This window comes from Chrysemys picta, chromosome 3, assembly GCF_011386835.1.
Source record: "Chrysemys picta bellii isolate R12L10 chromosome 3, ASM1138683v2, whole genome shotgun sequence".
NCBI classification, from domain to species: Eukaryota; Metazoa; Chordata; order Testudines; family Emydidae; genus Chrysemys; species Chrysemys picta.
Genome location: NC_088793.1, coordinates 57370060 through 57385989, shown reverse-complemented (window position 1 = coordinate 57385989; position 15930 = coordinate 57370060). Strand labels below are relative to the sequence as shown.

Below are 15930 nucleotides of genomic sequence, written 5' to 3'. Positions count from 1 at the left end.
CAGCAAGTGACCTGTGCCAGTGTATAAAGTTAACCCTTCTAATATATAAATCCCCTTCTTCATGTAAAGACACTGTTTACAAGAGTTCAGTTCAATATAAATTCCAATTACTAAGGCTGCCATTGATTGTACTGGGAGCCTCAGGCATATATGAGCGATAATCTGGTTTTAACTTCACTCAGTAATTACTCTAACTGAGGCACCTCATGTTTCTGAATAGTCTAAATTTATTTTGTTCATTTGTGCTGGTGATTTCCATTTTTCGCCTGCTATTTAGCATGTATTTTCCTCCCAAACTCTCCCTTCTCACATATTCTGAGTATCCAGTTGCATACTGAAACACCCCAATACAAAACACTGATTTTCTGTAAACTACATGGAAGAAGATTGTATTGCAGGATTATACAGTGTAGCTCTCATGAAAATTGACCCTACATAACCCACATTAAAAATACCACTGTTTAGGCTGTGTATCAAAGAATTAATGAAAGGACCTAGGGGGTTGATTAACTGCTCTTTTACACTGATGTAAAATCAGTGATTTAAGTGAGAGGAGCATCAATAAAGATCAAAAGGATCTCAATACAGATCTGATTAATTGTATTTTTACAGCTGTATTTCCCTTTGAATCACCCACTAGATGGCAATAAAACCAATGAGGCACACACATGTCAATTCACTGAACAGGTAGTTCAACAGATTATAGAAAATGTTTTAGATTTATTCTAAATGCAGTGGAACACATTTTCTTAAAGCATATTAGACAGCTAAATGTTTCAGTTGGAGTTGGCTCTTGTGCTATTGTACAGCAAATACTACTTTGGAATCTCAGGCCTCATTTAGATCCCACTTATGCTTAAGCTACTTCAGTTCTTGCACAGCACAGATAAAACAGTAGCATTTTTGGCTCTATTGTTAATGTTTTGCAAGCCTGTTGGCATTTTACAGGCATTTCCAGATCGCTTAAGGGATGAGATCATGTAAAGAAAAATAGAACTAGCCCAAATAATATATATTTGCTATTTAAATATATAATAAATTAACCTCCCTAGCAATATTGGAAAATGGATGTTAATCTATTAACCATTTAATTCCTATAAAACACTAAATTATTGCATTTATAAGACACCAATCACTGTAGTATCTAGGCATTGTAAAATGGTGTGCTTTGCATATGGTTACAAAAGAATTTTGAAATGAATGGGTTGTAGCAGACCCTGGGCATGATGAAGTAATCAACTGACATTAGGGCCCAGTTAAACCATTTCCATCACATACCCATAATTCTATAATACAGGCATATGAAATTAGATATTCTAAATCAACCATAGTAAAGATGAGAGTGACAAGATTTGGTGTGTGTGTGTGTATATATATATAAAAAACATAGTGGTAAAAATCACACATCATATACTGCAATTGCTTTAAGTATAATATTTGATAGAGAGAATGATTCAGAAAAGAATCTTTAGCTAACCATAATTAACTTTGTGTGCAACCTTATGCAACTTACTTTTTTCTCAGGTGTATAATCCCCTGGGCATTAATGGGGCTGCATGCATGAATAATTTCTATTTACATGAGTAAAGCTTGCAGGATTGACCCCTTATTTTCAGTTTTTAAAATGCACTTGTCGCCATGTGTCTTTCACATATGACTCCATTATCCACTGCTAAAAAAACACAAGAAAATAGGGAAATGAGAAAAGCTATTTTAATAGGCTTAGTTTATATTAGTTCTGACATCTTCATGTTCTTTTCTGAGCACCTCAATTCTACATTTCTCCCCTAATAACTCTTTGTACTGAAGTATGTGGGAAGAAAGTATGACAAAGTATCCTCATATGTGTGTAAAGCACCCTCAAAATATTTCTCTGAGGCAAGGAAAACAGTGTCATCCTTCATGACCTGTTCAACAGAATATAATCCATAGTCAGTTTGGTTATGTGGGAAGAGACCTATAAAGCAAGGCTGGGCTGCAGTTGCTCTCTTTAAAAACTGTCACTCTCTTTTCTTTAATGGGCTCCAAGCCAGCTGTAGCTTTGAACAATTCACTCATAGTTAAACTTTTTTTTTTCATTTTAAAAACAGCTTTCATCTAAGCCTAGTTATACATTACATCCAAAAAATAACATTAAGGTTGCAAAGTCAAGTATTCAAAAGTTAGGAAATGCCAGAATTAAGGGTGCCAGTACAACCTTAATTTGCATCCCCCTCTCCCTTCGCCTTTGGGAGTCTGTATTATGATATAGTCTTGAATTACACGGTCATTTTTTCCCACAGGACCCCTCCTCATTCAGTGAATGGTAGTTATTCAGTGTTTTTGTTTAATGGGGCATTTCTATGGTGCTGTCACCGTACTATCTGAGCTCTTCACAAAAATGAATGAATGCATCTTCACTACACCCCTGTGAGATTATCTGGGGAACTGAGACACAGAACGATTAAGGTCAAAATTGTCAAGTATTCACCAATTTTGGATGTACAATTTGAGAAACTGAGGGCCTGATTATTTTGTGTTTAGCATTAGTTAGCACTTTATATGTCAAACCACAGCTCCCATTGACTTCAGTTGGAGCTGTAAGTGCTCAACACTTCTGCACATCTGTCCCCCACACTGGGTACCCAGAAAATGAGGAACACACAGTTAGTGGCCAAATGTGAAAATTTTGGTTTCGGTGACTTGCCCAGCATTGCATAACATCTCTGTGGCAGAGGCAAGGGTAGAATCCAGTTCTCCAGAGTAACATTCAACTGCCTTTAGTTTAAAAGACCATGCTTTCACCATTAAAATCCCCTGCCTCATTCACTACACACCTTCCAATTTCTGCAATAAATGAGGCAGGGGTTCTACAGACAAGTCTTCTTCAGTACACAACCATGAATCATTCCAAAAGTCTTTCCATCTTGTGCACTGAATGAGGCAGGGATCCTGTGGAAAAAAATAGCATGTGATCATGTAATTGAAGACTGTAGTATCATGCATACATATAAGGACCCAATTGAAATTTGTACATGGCAACCCTTAATTCTGGCATTCACTAACTTTTCAGTGTTTGACTTTGCAGCCCTAACATTCATTGAATGTAGTTTTTTAATGTATCTTTTTAAAAAATTGTAAAACAAAATGAACAAAACTAGACAAAAACAGAAATTCAAACACTCAGAACCATAATTGGGTTATCAGCAGGGTCTGGACTTTTAGAACCATAGCACAGACTTCTACCACTTAATCTAATAGAGTAAATGGTGGCAGTGGTAGACTGTCATCTTCTATGTGGACCATCCATTAGAGGGGGCTGAGAAACACACTTTGCCGGCAGATTTCACAGCAGGGGAATGTAGAGACTCAGGACTCCTGAATTCAGTTCCAGGTTCTGGAAAGGAGTGTCCTCTAGTGGCTATAGTATCTTCTGCCCTATCTATGCCAGCCTGTCTATGTTCCCCTTTCCTTCTATTCAACCACCTGCCCATTGATTCCTGCCCCTTCCCCCTCTGCTTTTATCCAACCAGGTACCCAATCCCTCATCTCCTGCTCATCTCCTCCTCTGCTTCTATGTAACCCCCACTCCAAATCTTCTCAGCTCCGGTTCCACATGTTCCTATCCACCCCCCACACCACAGCTTCTGACCCTCTCCTCCCTGCATCTATATACCCACTACACACCCCAGCTCCTGACACACTCCCCTCTGTTGCTATCAAAATTTCTGCTCAAATAGTTACATTTTGACAAAGCAATAAACAAGTGAAAACAGGGTCTTATAATGGAAAATGTCAGGCAGCACTACTAGCTACATCTATGATATCAAAGAAAGAAATTCTTTGGAATATCAAGATTGGTTAATCTTTTGATGCCTAGAGTCAAGATTTCCCTTTATCAGGTATGGGATACATTGAAATCAGAGTCATAAGGTGTAAAGATGAATTTTGAATGTCTTATTCTTATTATTTTATGTTATAGCCTTACCGATGCTTAACGATAATTTACATCATGCAATTATGTATATATGTAATTGGCTTTGGTTAAAGCAAGCAGGAAGGTTTCAAAATGATTGTTGGAGAAGTGAAGTAAATAAGTGACTCACAAATAGGGAAGGAGAGCCAAATAAATAATGCAGAACAGGTGAAAGAGCACCCCCAAAATGTGGAGTGTAATGAACAGCAAATATAGAACAAGCTAGTTAGGAAGAAAGTGGATATAGTCAAGGAGGTGCGATGGAACAAGTCTGTGAAGAGGTTTTGAAAACCAAGAGGGGAGATTTTAAATTAGATTCAGAGATACGTGAGATGCCGGTGAATGTGACAGAGATTGGGGACTATGGCACAACATCCTTGAGGAAGAGAACAGTCTAGCCACTGCATTCTGGAAACTCTGAAATCTCCGGAGTAAATATCAAGAACAATAAAGATTTGATTGCAAGAATTTCAGTAAAGGCAGAATCAAAGTAAAGAAGAATTCTAGCAATTTTATGGAGGTGGCAATTGGCAAACTTGAGGACATAGATGTAATAGTAAAGGACTTCAATTTCTGAAGCATTAATGAGGTACAGTGTATGGAGAAATGTGGAAATGAGGAAGTCAACATAAGGAACCAGATGGGAATGGAGGGATCTAAGAAAGAGTGAAGGGGGATGTAAGCTGGGTTCTAGCTGCATAGAAATCATGACCAAGATTGAAGAGGACAATGAGATTTCCCAAAGGGAGCAGAGAAGATGACCAAGAAGCACTGAGGCATTAAACAGTGGAAGGGTTGAAGGGAAGATATGTGACATCAATCAGCAATAAGAAAGAATCAGGGAAACAGGAGCCTAACCAGGAAATGAAAGTCCTAAAGACTCAAACTTCTTCTTTGAGGTTCTCAGGAAGACCTGATCTTGACCTTTTCCATATTACGAGTATATTTTACAACAGAAAAAAGCATCATGCTCCTTCCTTCCCATTCCATCTCGTCATAAAGAAGGGAATGTTGTGACCCCTTCACCTGTTTTGCAGCCTGAAAACACATGGAATAGACCATTCATTAGCTCCATGACCACAAAAATCATGTAGAATGAGATGGGAAAATGATCTAAGATCTCACAAAAAGAGGTGTACTAATATAATTTACATGGATGTACCTGTATTTAATGTACCATATGGTACATTACATACCAGAGGACATACCTCTGAAGCTATTTACTGCATCTATTCACCCAGTCATTTCCAGCAGAGGGTATGTAAAGTACACTTTCCACATCTATGCAGACACATAAAGGATCAGTTGTTAGTTCTTAGAGGCAAAGAAGTGGTTTTATTTCTGGGTCATTTTACAGAGTCAATGTGAAAATATTGAAGAAGATGTGAAATCTCACAAAGGTATATCAGCCCGCCCCAGAATGTTTCTAGTGTATATATGATTCAGGACTCTAGAATTCCTCCTTCTTAGGTCTTCGACTCCTGCATTCATTGTCAGACCTATCATTCTTTATCCTCATAACTTTCTAGTCCTAAGGAAATCATTTTGTGAATGTGTGTTCATTAATAAAACAACTTCCACAGCATAATATAAACATGAAAGAGCACCTGTTCTTGGACATGACCAACTGTAGACTTCCTTCTCCCTTAATTCCTACAACAGGTTTTATGCCCCTTTCTAAATACACAAACAGATGCTAGAGCAAGGGAAGAGCTGAAGGTAACTAGCCGGTCTGTTTTAAAGAAGTAAGCTCCATAATCTGATACCATTCAGTTGTTGAGCACCTGCTATTTATGCTTAATGTTCCAGGAACTATAAGTGTTATATGTGTTATATATCCCTTTGACTGTAATCATAGCTCTTGTTTTCTACTACACAACTTTTAAAACCCAGAGATGGCTGATCAGAGTGTTCTTGTTATTCAGACCTGGCAAGCGTGAACATCTGAAATAAATTAATCTCATTTTATCCCCTTCACTAGTTTGAAATCCAGTGGATGCTGATTCATTGCGACCCTCTCAGACCACAAAGAGAAAGTTGTAGCGAACTTCCAGCCAGGAGACAGGTAAGGGGCTTCCTTGGCCTTACATTCCTAATATTTATACTATCATTGGGTCTACGTCTTCAACCTTTTCCTCTGGGTCGCCGGCAGTTATCGGTCTCCTCATTTTTCTTAAGGTTATAGATGTCTATATTTAACATGAGTACTTGTGGCACCTTAGAGACTAACAAATTTATTTCAGCATAAGCTTGTTCTCTGTATGTTTAAATATCTTCTGTCTGTGTGTTCCACTCTATGCATCTAAAGAAGTGAGCTGTAGCCCATGAAAGCTTATGCTGAAATAAGTTTGTTAGTCTCTAAGGTGCCACAAGTACTCCTGTTCTTTTTGCGGATACAGACTAACACGGCTGCTACTTTGTAACCTATATTTAACATATGTATCTGGGATTTGGTGCCTTTCAAAACGGTCTCATGGTTTTAACTCTTCTCTTGCTTTCTTACTTTTTTCTTATCAAACTACCTGAGGCAGAGAGATTTAAAATGTGTGCCTCTGTAGGGAGTGGGGCTCTTTGCAAGCACCATGGCCTAGCTTTGCTTTTCTCTCTTGGTAACTCATGCAGAAAGTTAAGGGATTGCTGCTGAGGACCATGGTCAGAGCAGCAGCAGCAGGGCAAAGGGTTAAAGGAGCTGGTGTCATTCAATCCCCTCCTTCCTAGCATTCAGATTTCCTCCAATCCCCATTACCCTCCTCTAAGGCCATTAATAAACAGAAGAAACAGATGCCTGAAGCAGGGCTTACCTTTCTGTTGCTGCTAGTGGAGTCACTTGGGGGGAACTGTATGTCTTGCGGGTCCTAAAATCTATCAAGAGCAACAGAGTGGAAAACATTGCTGGCCAGCAGAGAAGTGACCATGACTAGCACTGCTCGGGGCAGGGGATCGTTACCTTTAGGGGTTTTTCTACAAATTATGTGCCTTTGCCTGGCTCAAGTAAGTTGTACACTTTTATTATACATTTCTTATTCATTGCAGATAAGCCAGACTGCCACGGAGGTAAGTTTTAAGGAAAGAAAGCCTGCTCAGTGCAAAGAGAAAGGGTCTATACAAAGTCCCTGGGAAGCTGAGGACAATCTCCTGTCCTCTTGCCTGGCATCTGATGCCTTTCAAAATCCAATAGTCTCGTGGCTGGGTTGTCTTATCCCAGAAGTGGTGGCTGTAACTGTATTTTTTAAAAACTGAAATCACATTAGCATTTCTAAAGTGGAAAAAATAAGTTAAGCAAAGAGATGTAGATGCAATGGTTACAACTGCTTTGAACAGAACCTTTCTATGCAATGTGCCAATGAGCAGTGGTATGGCACGGTTTAAACTGCAAGTAAGAAAATCATCAGTTTAATAAGAACTTGAGAGGCTGCTCTAAGAAAGAAACATTCCTAAAATGTCAGTAACATTGGAAAAAGAGCAGGAAGGACAGGGGCTATAGCTAGGACTGCCTGAATGGGACCGGAGATTTCAGACTCTGGCAGCTCCTGCCAGACTGAGTGCATCACCTCCTCCTGTAGGGGCTTGAGGTTTCACTCACAAAGCCCCCCATTGTGAGGTTTGCTTTGCCTGGCAGTTGGAGTTTAGTAATAAAGAAAACAGTCCAGTATATTATAGAACTCGAGGGTTTCAAACATTCTTTCAAACAACGTGTTTCTTTGGGTTCAAACATATGCAGTGCCTGCTAACACCCCTCTCAGGAGCCCAGCCTGTGGAGAAGGCTAATTATAACCAGGATTGTAGATTTTAATGTACTTGTGAGGACAGGTAACAGGAGTTTTTTTATAAGGAAAAAAATGTTATTGCAGTGAATACATTAGTGAGAGCAGAGAAGGGCTGTATTTTTAAACTTTTCTTCCTCACACAAACTCTTAAGAAGAGTCTCTTCTGTTTAGGCTGAATGAGCTTGTTAGAATAGGTGTGGAGAATTTCAAAGTGTTATTCACAAAGAACATTATTATTTTTCCTTCACTGTTTTTATATTGATTTTTCAAGAGCCGGGCTAGTGAATTTCTGATGCGAATATTACCCCCAAACCTTTTGCTCTGCAAAGCCCAGATCGTACTGTACAGTTACACAGTGACATAAACACTGGCATGCCTGTTTTGTGCAATGGGTGAATGACAATAGACAAGGACAGGGGGAGTTTTTGACAATTTGTAATCCTGATTCAGATTGCAATGGACATTTTGGCAGTCACTAAACAAGGGGAAATGCAATTCAGTGGGTCAACATGACAATTACTTTAATCATCAGGTGCACAAGACCAACTGTATCGTCAGCTAAGGGCCCTGGTAACTGAGGAGCCCACTTAGAAGCCTTTGGAAGTTCTTTCCCTATGGGCTGGTCTCCCCGTTCCTGTACCTTTACCCCCAAGTTGCTGCAGGTTTTCTGGGATCTGCCCACTGCCTAATTGCAATTTGTTTTATTCCTTGTCAGAGAGGCCCCCCAGGTCCGCAAGGCCCCCCAGGTCCACCAGGTCCACCAGGAGTTCCTGGCATTGATGGCATCGATGTAAGTGTCTCCCATGCATGAGTCACCACAGCTGGCAGCTAGGAATGCTTTCTGCACACACCTGAATTATTCTTACTACATTAGTATTTAGCTCTTGGGATCCTTTGAATTTGGCAGCACTCTCTATTGTCCTTAATAACCTTCATAGGAATTATTGTTCAGCATCGGCTGAAATAGTAATGGGTGTGTGGAGTGGTGGTGGTGGGGGAACGGCAGTCTGGTAGTCTGTAAAAAGGATTACATGAGATTATTTATTACAGTATGTGATACGAATCATATGCAATTATTCTTGATAATCTGTAAAGAACTATACAGGATTATTCTTGATAGCATACAGTAGGTCTATAGAATTATTCCGCATAATAGGAACTATATGGGATTACACAATAGAAATGAATTAGGGATCATTCCTGATCATCTGTTTAACATTTTGCACATGGGTTTATTAGTGTCACCTCAGGACTCTACAGGCTGCTGACTGAACCATTTCTCTTTTACATCCCGTTAGGGAGACAGAGGTCCCAATGGCCCCCCAGGTCCTCCAGTAAGTAATTTACATTGCTTTGCATTCGATCTTACAACAGGATCGACCCAGCTCTGCTTGCTTCTCACTCTGAAATACATTATTTCTTTGTCCATTTGAACCCTGAAGGGTCCGGATGGTGAGCCAGGCAAACCAGGTGCCTCCGGGATGCCAGGAGAGCCAGGAGCTGATGTGAGTAGACTTTGCCTTCTTTTTTGGAAAAATAATTAGTTCTAGGCTATTTCTGTAGGGAGGCAACCTCCTTCTAAGGTCCTTGGTTTAATTACAACCCAGATGGCCAGCCGTGCGTGAGTGAAAGATCTGGCTGCCATTTGAAAGACTCTCTCTTACACACTGGGCTGGGCTCGGAGGTGGTTAGAGAGACTGGGCACAGGGGTCTGGAGGACTGAGGTCCCTGGGGAGGACTGAGGATTCCAGCCTTTCCTTGTGTGATAACAGAGCAAGGATTGTTTGGAGTTACAGAGAAACAGCTCTCTCCCCCCTTGCTCTGGGGAGGGGCAAGAGCTGTAACAAGAGAGGAGTGTCAGTCAAAGGGGAAGGATTCGATTGGGAGGGAGGGACCTGGTGAAAGTCCCATGTGTGAGTGCCCATACTGTTCATCTACGTACAGCCTGAACAGACTCAGCTGCCACAAGGGAAAGGGAGGAGGAGTCGAGCTACTGCATGTGCTGGGGGACAGGTGGCTGCAGCAGGGAAGGGCGCCCTCTCCCACCCTATGTCCTGTTGTAAACCAGGGTGTGCACACTGCCCTCCACATGGAGTCCAGGCTTTGGGAATTAATGGGAGCCAGGGGCATTTGTGGGCAAATGAAAGCCAAGCGAGATTGGGGGGATTGGTTTGAGCATTGGCGTGCTAAACCCAGGATTGTGAGTTCAATGCTTGAGGGGGCCATTTAGGGAACTGGGGTAAAAATCTGTCTGGGGATTGGTCCTGCTTTGAGCAGGGGGTTGGACTAGATGACCTCTTGAGGTCCCTTCCAACCCTGATATTCTATGATTCTATGAATGGAGTCTCAGCATCAGGACCTGCCAGGCAGCATCCTTCATTGGCTCCTCTCCTGCCTGCGGGAGTTCTGGGAGCAACCCGGGGAATCAGATCTGCTCTGCTGTGGGATGCGAAAAAGGAGAACAGCAAAGGAAGACAGAGAGACACTTCGAATTGCCCCCTACTGACCAACAGGAAAGGGCAAGACCTGTCTCTTGAAATAAGCAAGGAATCCATGACTGAGGCAATTTCTTCATTTCCAGTTGTTGTAACTGGTCTGCAGGGGGCGTTAGCAGTTTCCAGGATGTTAAGAACTAGGCACAGAGTGTTTCACTTTGCCCTGCCTGTGGAAGCATCGCATTCACTTTTCCCATACAACTATAAGGGCAATTGGGGGCACAAACAGAGAAACTTCCTCTTGGGGAACATTGAGACAGAATGAAGAAAAGGGAGGATATCTGTATGAGAGAGCCTAAAAAGACTAAATGGAAGACTCATGCAAGAAACACACTAGCATGTGAAGGAATAAATTTAAAATGTGATCCAATCCTCTGGAAATCAAGGGTTGTTTTGAGTCATTCTTCATGAGACAAGCTGTGATCTTTTGGTTTTTTGTTTTAGAGATCTGGAATTTACTGCTGAAGAGCAAACTTTTATTTTACATTATTATTTTATTTCATATTAGAAGAGCAGTGGATTGTGAACTAAAACAGCAGATAGAAAGCTCATGCACGGATTTAACATACTCATGAACTCAGTCAGAAATGGATATTTTTAAATCTTCCACCCTACAAGATGAACTGGAAAAAAAGTCTGTCACATATTTTTCAATATTTTCTGATTATGAAGCTTTATACTGGCTGGTCAAGCAATAATCTAATCTGAAAACTTTATGCCTTAAATAATAACCATGGACCATGGAAACACATAGTATAAGAAGAAAATAACCAGAGGATTACTGTCTGGTGGTAGTGTTAATCAGAAACACTAGTTTCTCAGTAACTTCAGATAGAATGCTAATGTAGCGTATAATGTGAATGTATTTGTTGTAACATATAGTTACAAAATTATTACAAGCTTTCAAGTGCCTTATGGAAACAAATGAGGTCCATTTTTTACAATTTAAATGAAGAAGGAGACTGATTGTGCAAGTTTTTTTAAATATGGATTTTCAGTATCCTTATATAATTTTAGAAAACCAAAATATAATATGAAAATACAAATTAATTTAAATACCTAAGCAGATGATCGATGGTCTTTACGAGTGTTGCTTAACACATCCCACTCATTTTATATTATATAAACATTTCCTCTAAATAGAATTTTTATTCCTCAGTAGCAATACATGACATTGTAAGTGCGAGAAAACTATTAGTATGTCACATTTAGTACATCCAAATTTGAGACAGCTAGCTATGTGGAACTGTGGTAAAGTAATGATTATGCTTTACTGAGCTGAAGCTTATGGATGGACTTTAACTGTGATCCCAGGAGAAACAGAATCCTAAGAGAAATAGTGACTTGAATATATATTATTCTGAAGTAAGGAGGACTTCCTTCCTTCCTTCAGAATAATATATGACTGTTACTGCCCTTGTAACTTTGTTTCTTCATGGGGAACAACACAAGGGCCTAAATAACTAAGGTTCAAGGGAATCTTATTTTGATGGAAAGCTAGAACAAATCCATTCTTATTGTAGTTCTTTGCTTTGATGGAGTTGTCATATTGTTATTTATGTCTTATGCAAGGATTTAAGCACATTACTGTGTAGCTTATATAAAAATGTCAGAAAAATAATTTGTAATATTAAGACCTGACTCTGCAATTTTAAAGGGTGGAGAATTATATCGAAGTGCTTAAATTAACTTGAAAATGAAACATGCTGGAAGTTGATTGTTTTTTCTGTAAAAGTATTCTGCAAAAGGTAAACTAAAAATTCCTATTAAAACCTGTTTAAGATCCAAAATCCATAATAGAATAGAGATTTGAACTTGCTAAAATTCACATTAATTTCAATATTCCAAATTGACTTCACTGAGTTGTCCCTGAGACCCTTTGTGTGCAAACTGAAAAACAATAAGCAAAGTCCAAATATAAAACCAAATAGTTGAAAATCTTTTTCTCCTTTACTTTCCTGGCAAGACTCAATTTCTGGATTCTTTGTTTCCCCTTTCAGGACAACTCAGTCACCTAAACCACATCATTTTCTTGAACTCCTCAGCTAAAACATAAGAACAGCCATACCAATGGTCCATCTGGCCCAGTATACTGTCTTCTGACAGTGGCTGGTGCCAGCTGCTTCAGAAGAAATGAACAGAACAGGGCAATTATCAAGATCCATCCTCTGTCATCCCATCCAGCTTCTGGCAAATAGAGGCTAGGGACACCCAGTGCACAGGATTGCATACCTGACTATTTTGGCTAATAGCCATTGAAGGTTATGAACTTATCTAATTATTTTTTTAACCCAATTATACTTTTGGCCTTCACAACATCCCTTGGCAAAGAATTCCACAGACTGACTGAGTGTTGTGTGAAAAAATACTTCCTTATGTATGTTAGAAACCCGCTGCCTATTAATTTCACTGTGTGACCCCAGGTTCTTGTGTTATATGAAGGGGTAAATAACACTTCCTTATTCACTTTCTCCACAACATTCATGATTTTATAGACCTCTATCATATCCCCTCTTAGTCATCTCTTTTCTAAGCTGAACAATCCCAGTCTTTTTATTCTCTCCCCATATGGAAGCTGTTCTGCTTTTGGTGCTTTTGATGCCTTCTTGCTCCTGCATATACCCCAGCCTTATTGAATGAGTGAAAAATAGTAAAATGTAAATATGTTTACAGTTGAAGACTACACAAATTGACCTTAATATACACTCATTGTGCACCCAACTGGCATAGAATTAAAAATACCATGTATCTGGGTTTTTCATTTATACTGTCCTTCCTCATCCTTAAATTGCTGGGCCAGTTCTGATTTCTTTAATCTTGTTTTTCTCTTACAAATTATTCCACTGCCAGTTATAATAAACTGAACAAAAAAAACCTGCACAGTAATTGTCCATAATGACCATGTAAGCTCCAGAAAGTAAGTTAGCAGGAAAAAAGGCCCTTTTGGGTCACATACTGAATTATTAGAAACTCACCAAAGAGGAAAATATTGGACAAACATAAAAGCAAGGATTTTTTTTATAGATTTCTTGAATTATTAAGCCACATAAAATGACTGAGGACAAATTAATCCTTACTGAACTCCCAGTTATAATTGCCTTTTTTTTTTTTTTAGTTTTAGTCAGAAGCACAAGTATGGCTTAAGGGCCAAATCGTGACCCAACCTGTATCAGCCATGTGACCCTTTAATTCAGGGGATAGTCTCAGCTGAATCTGTGTGGCTATCTCATTTAGCTTGAGACAACCACATAGTATTCCCCAGAGGCTGGGTTTATGATTCCACCCTCCTGGATTGCCATCTGTGAACACCAGGAAGCTGGAGGGGATGAGACAGGGGAGGCCTACTCCAATATTTCTGTGTGGTATGAGGCTGAATGACAGGGACACTGAATGGTTTACTATGGCCTACAGAATGAGGTCATGGCTAACCAGGCCTCCGTAGAGCTGTTAGTCTGGGGACCAAAGAATTCCTGTCCTTTATCATTGCAATCAGAAGTAGAAAGGGGAGAGGATCCTTCCTCAGAGTGCTACCACATACGATTGGGCCCTGCTCCCTATCCTTTCTTCCTCAACAGTAACCTCTTCAACTTGTTTTGGGAAGGAAGACAAGGGTGAGGAGATAAACAGAGGGCTGCTGTGAAAAGTGGTTTGGGGAAGTCATTTCCATCCTCTCTCTTCTTGCACAAATCAGATGTGGCTTCTATTCCCCTTCCCCAACTCCCTAGGCCTAACTATCTTCCTGTTTGGTCAGCCTGGTGTCTAGCTGACATATATAGCAAGTAAGTGGCTGCCATGTGCCTTATTACGTACATAGGGCTACCATTTGGTTCAAAATGATTGTACCTCTTAGGGTAATTTTTTAATACTATCAACGATAGTCTATTTTGGATGCCTATGTGTAGCTGTTATTGAAGTTATGCTCTGAAGTCAAAATATGGCCTTATATGTATGGATAATCTATACAACATATGAACAGTATAGGTGTGGGTATAAATCTAATGTAATACAGAGGCTTTTAGGGGGATGACTGACTGACTATTAATTTCCATATTCATATTGAGCTGAATATGAAAGGAAGGGTGGGACCTTTTCATTGGAGATCACCAAAAGGTCATCAATTTTTCTCATCTAATTTCAAACATTCAAATATCCTTGATACATTCTTGAAATTAGTTCCAGTTTTTCACTATGGACAACTGATTATGCAGGACAAACATAGAAATTTGACATTTTAATCATAAGTCACAAAAGTTCATCTATCTAGCAATTCAGAAAATTTCTCTGATTTGGAAAAATTTAAGGGAATCTGAGGTCACCTGTTCTTACTAACTGGGATTTAGACAAGGTTAGTGTTGAAGGCAGTATAACCCAGGTGATGATAATAATAGCCACAAACTCTCACCTTGAACTTTGGGAGAATTTGGATATGGATTAGAATTTTGTAAATCAGCTTCATCTCTGTATCTCACTAAACTATTTGCATTGTAAGACAATTTCACAGTGTTTTATATTTTAAAGAGTTTTCTGTTGTGATTAACGAAAATGTGAGTTACATTAATATGTTACACTTTATTTCACAAGGGACTGACAGGCCCTGATGGATCGCCTGGCCCAGCTGGACCCCGAGGACAAAAGGTAAGAATGAAGTCAGATATTAAGTCTTTGATGCATTTTTTACAGACATACTTATAGACTTTTTCATAGAATCATAGACTATCAGGGTTGGAAGGGACCTCAGGAGGTCATCTAGTCCAACCCCCTACTCAAAGCAGGACCAATCCCCAACTAAATCATCCCAGCCAGGGCTTTGTCAAGCCAGACCTTAAAAACCTCTAGAGAAGGAGATTCCACCACCTCCCTAGGTAACCCATTCCAGTGCTTCACCACCTCCTATTCTACCAATCCTCCCAGTTTAGTGTCATCTGCAAATTTGCTGGGGGTGCAGTCCACGCCATCCTCCAGATCATTAATGAAGATATTGAACAAAACCGGCCCCAGGACCGACCCTTGGGGCACTCCGCTTGATACTGGCTGCCAACTAAACATGGAGCCATTGATCACTACCCTCTGAGCTCAATGATCTAGCCAGCTTTCTATCCACCTTATAGTCCATTCATCCAGCCCATATTTCTTTATCTTGCCGTCAAGAATATTGTGGGAGACTGTATCAAAAGCTTTGCTAAAGTCAAGGAATAATGAGGGTAATGAGACTCTACAGTCTTTTCTAATTAGTATGGAAGGCAATCCCGATTCAGTTGGACCCTCCTTCTGAGACACTGAGTACCCTCAACTCCCATTGACTTCATTAGTGGTTGAAAGTGTTCAGCATCTCTCAGAGGGTATTCAGCCTTTTGCATGGTTGGGCCCTATAATAGCTGCTATCACCATACGTAGCCAGCACCATAGCTACAAAACCTCAGTTCCTCAACAATTCAAATGTAGGAACTTTCAACATAAGAACACTAATACAGAGTAAAACAAAATGTTTGTTTTGTTTTAAAGAGAACAATTCAAAGTTATAATATTTATGATCTGATTCCCTGTCCTTTTCTCACTCTGAGTAGAAATTTCCACTGAATTAAATGGGACTGCTCGATTAAGTGCTAGTCAACGTGAGAAAGGATTGCAGAATCTTTCCCTTAGTACATAGCCTTCAAGAACTATATCTTCCTAAATGTTGTGTACAACACCAAGAGTGGTATTATAGCTTGAC

At 39.8% G+C, this 15930-nt stretch overlaps 1 protein-coding gene across 2 annotated transcripts in view; it reads left to right on the top strand.

Annotated features, from left to right (window-relative positions):
- The window catches only part of COL9A1 (collagen type IX alpha 1 chain), a 94812-nt gene that overhangs the window by 15053 nt on the left and 63829 nt on the right, over window positions 1–15930 (top strand). The window contains exons 6-11 of one of the 2 annotated variants that reach the window (XM_024114429.3): window positions 5937–6020; window positions 6989–7009; window positions 8438–8512; window positions 9021–9056; window positions 9165–9227; window positions 14799–14852. In XM_024114429.3, the coding sequence (XP_023970197.2) occupies window positions 5937–6020; window positions 6989–7009; window positions 8438–8512; window positions 9021–9056; window positions 9165–9227; window positions 14799–14852 (333 nt within the window). The remainder of the gene's footprint in view (window positions 1–5936; window positions 6021–6988; window positions 7010–8437; window positions 8513–9020; window positions 9057–9164; window positions 9228–14798; window positions 14853–15930) is intronic. The other variant, XM_024114433.3, reaches the window with a different exon arrangement.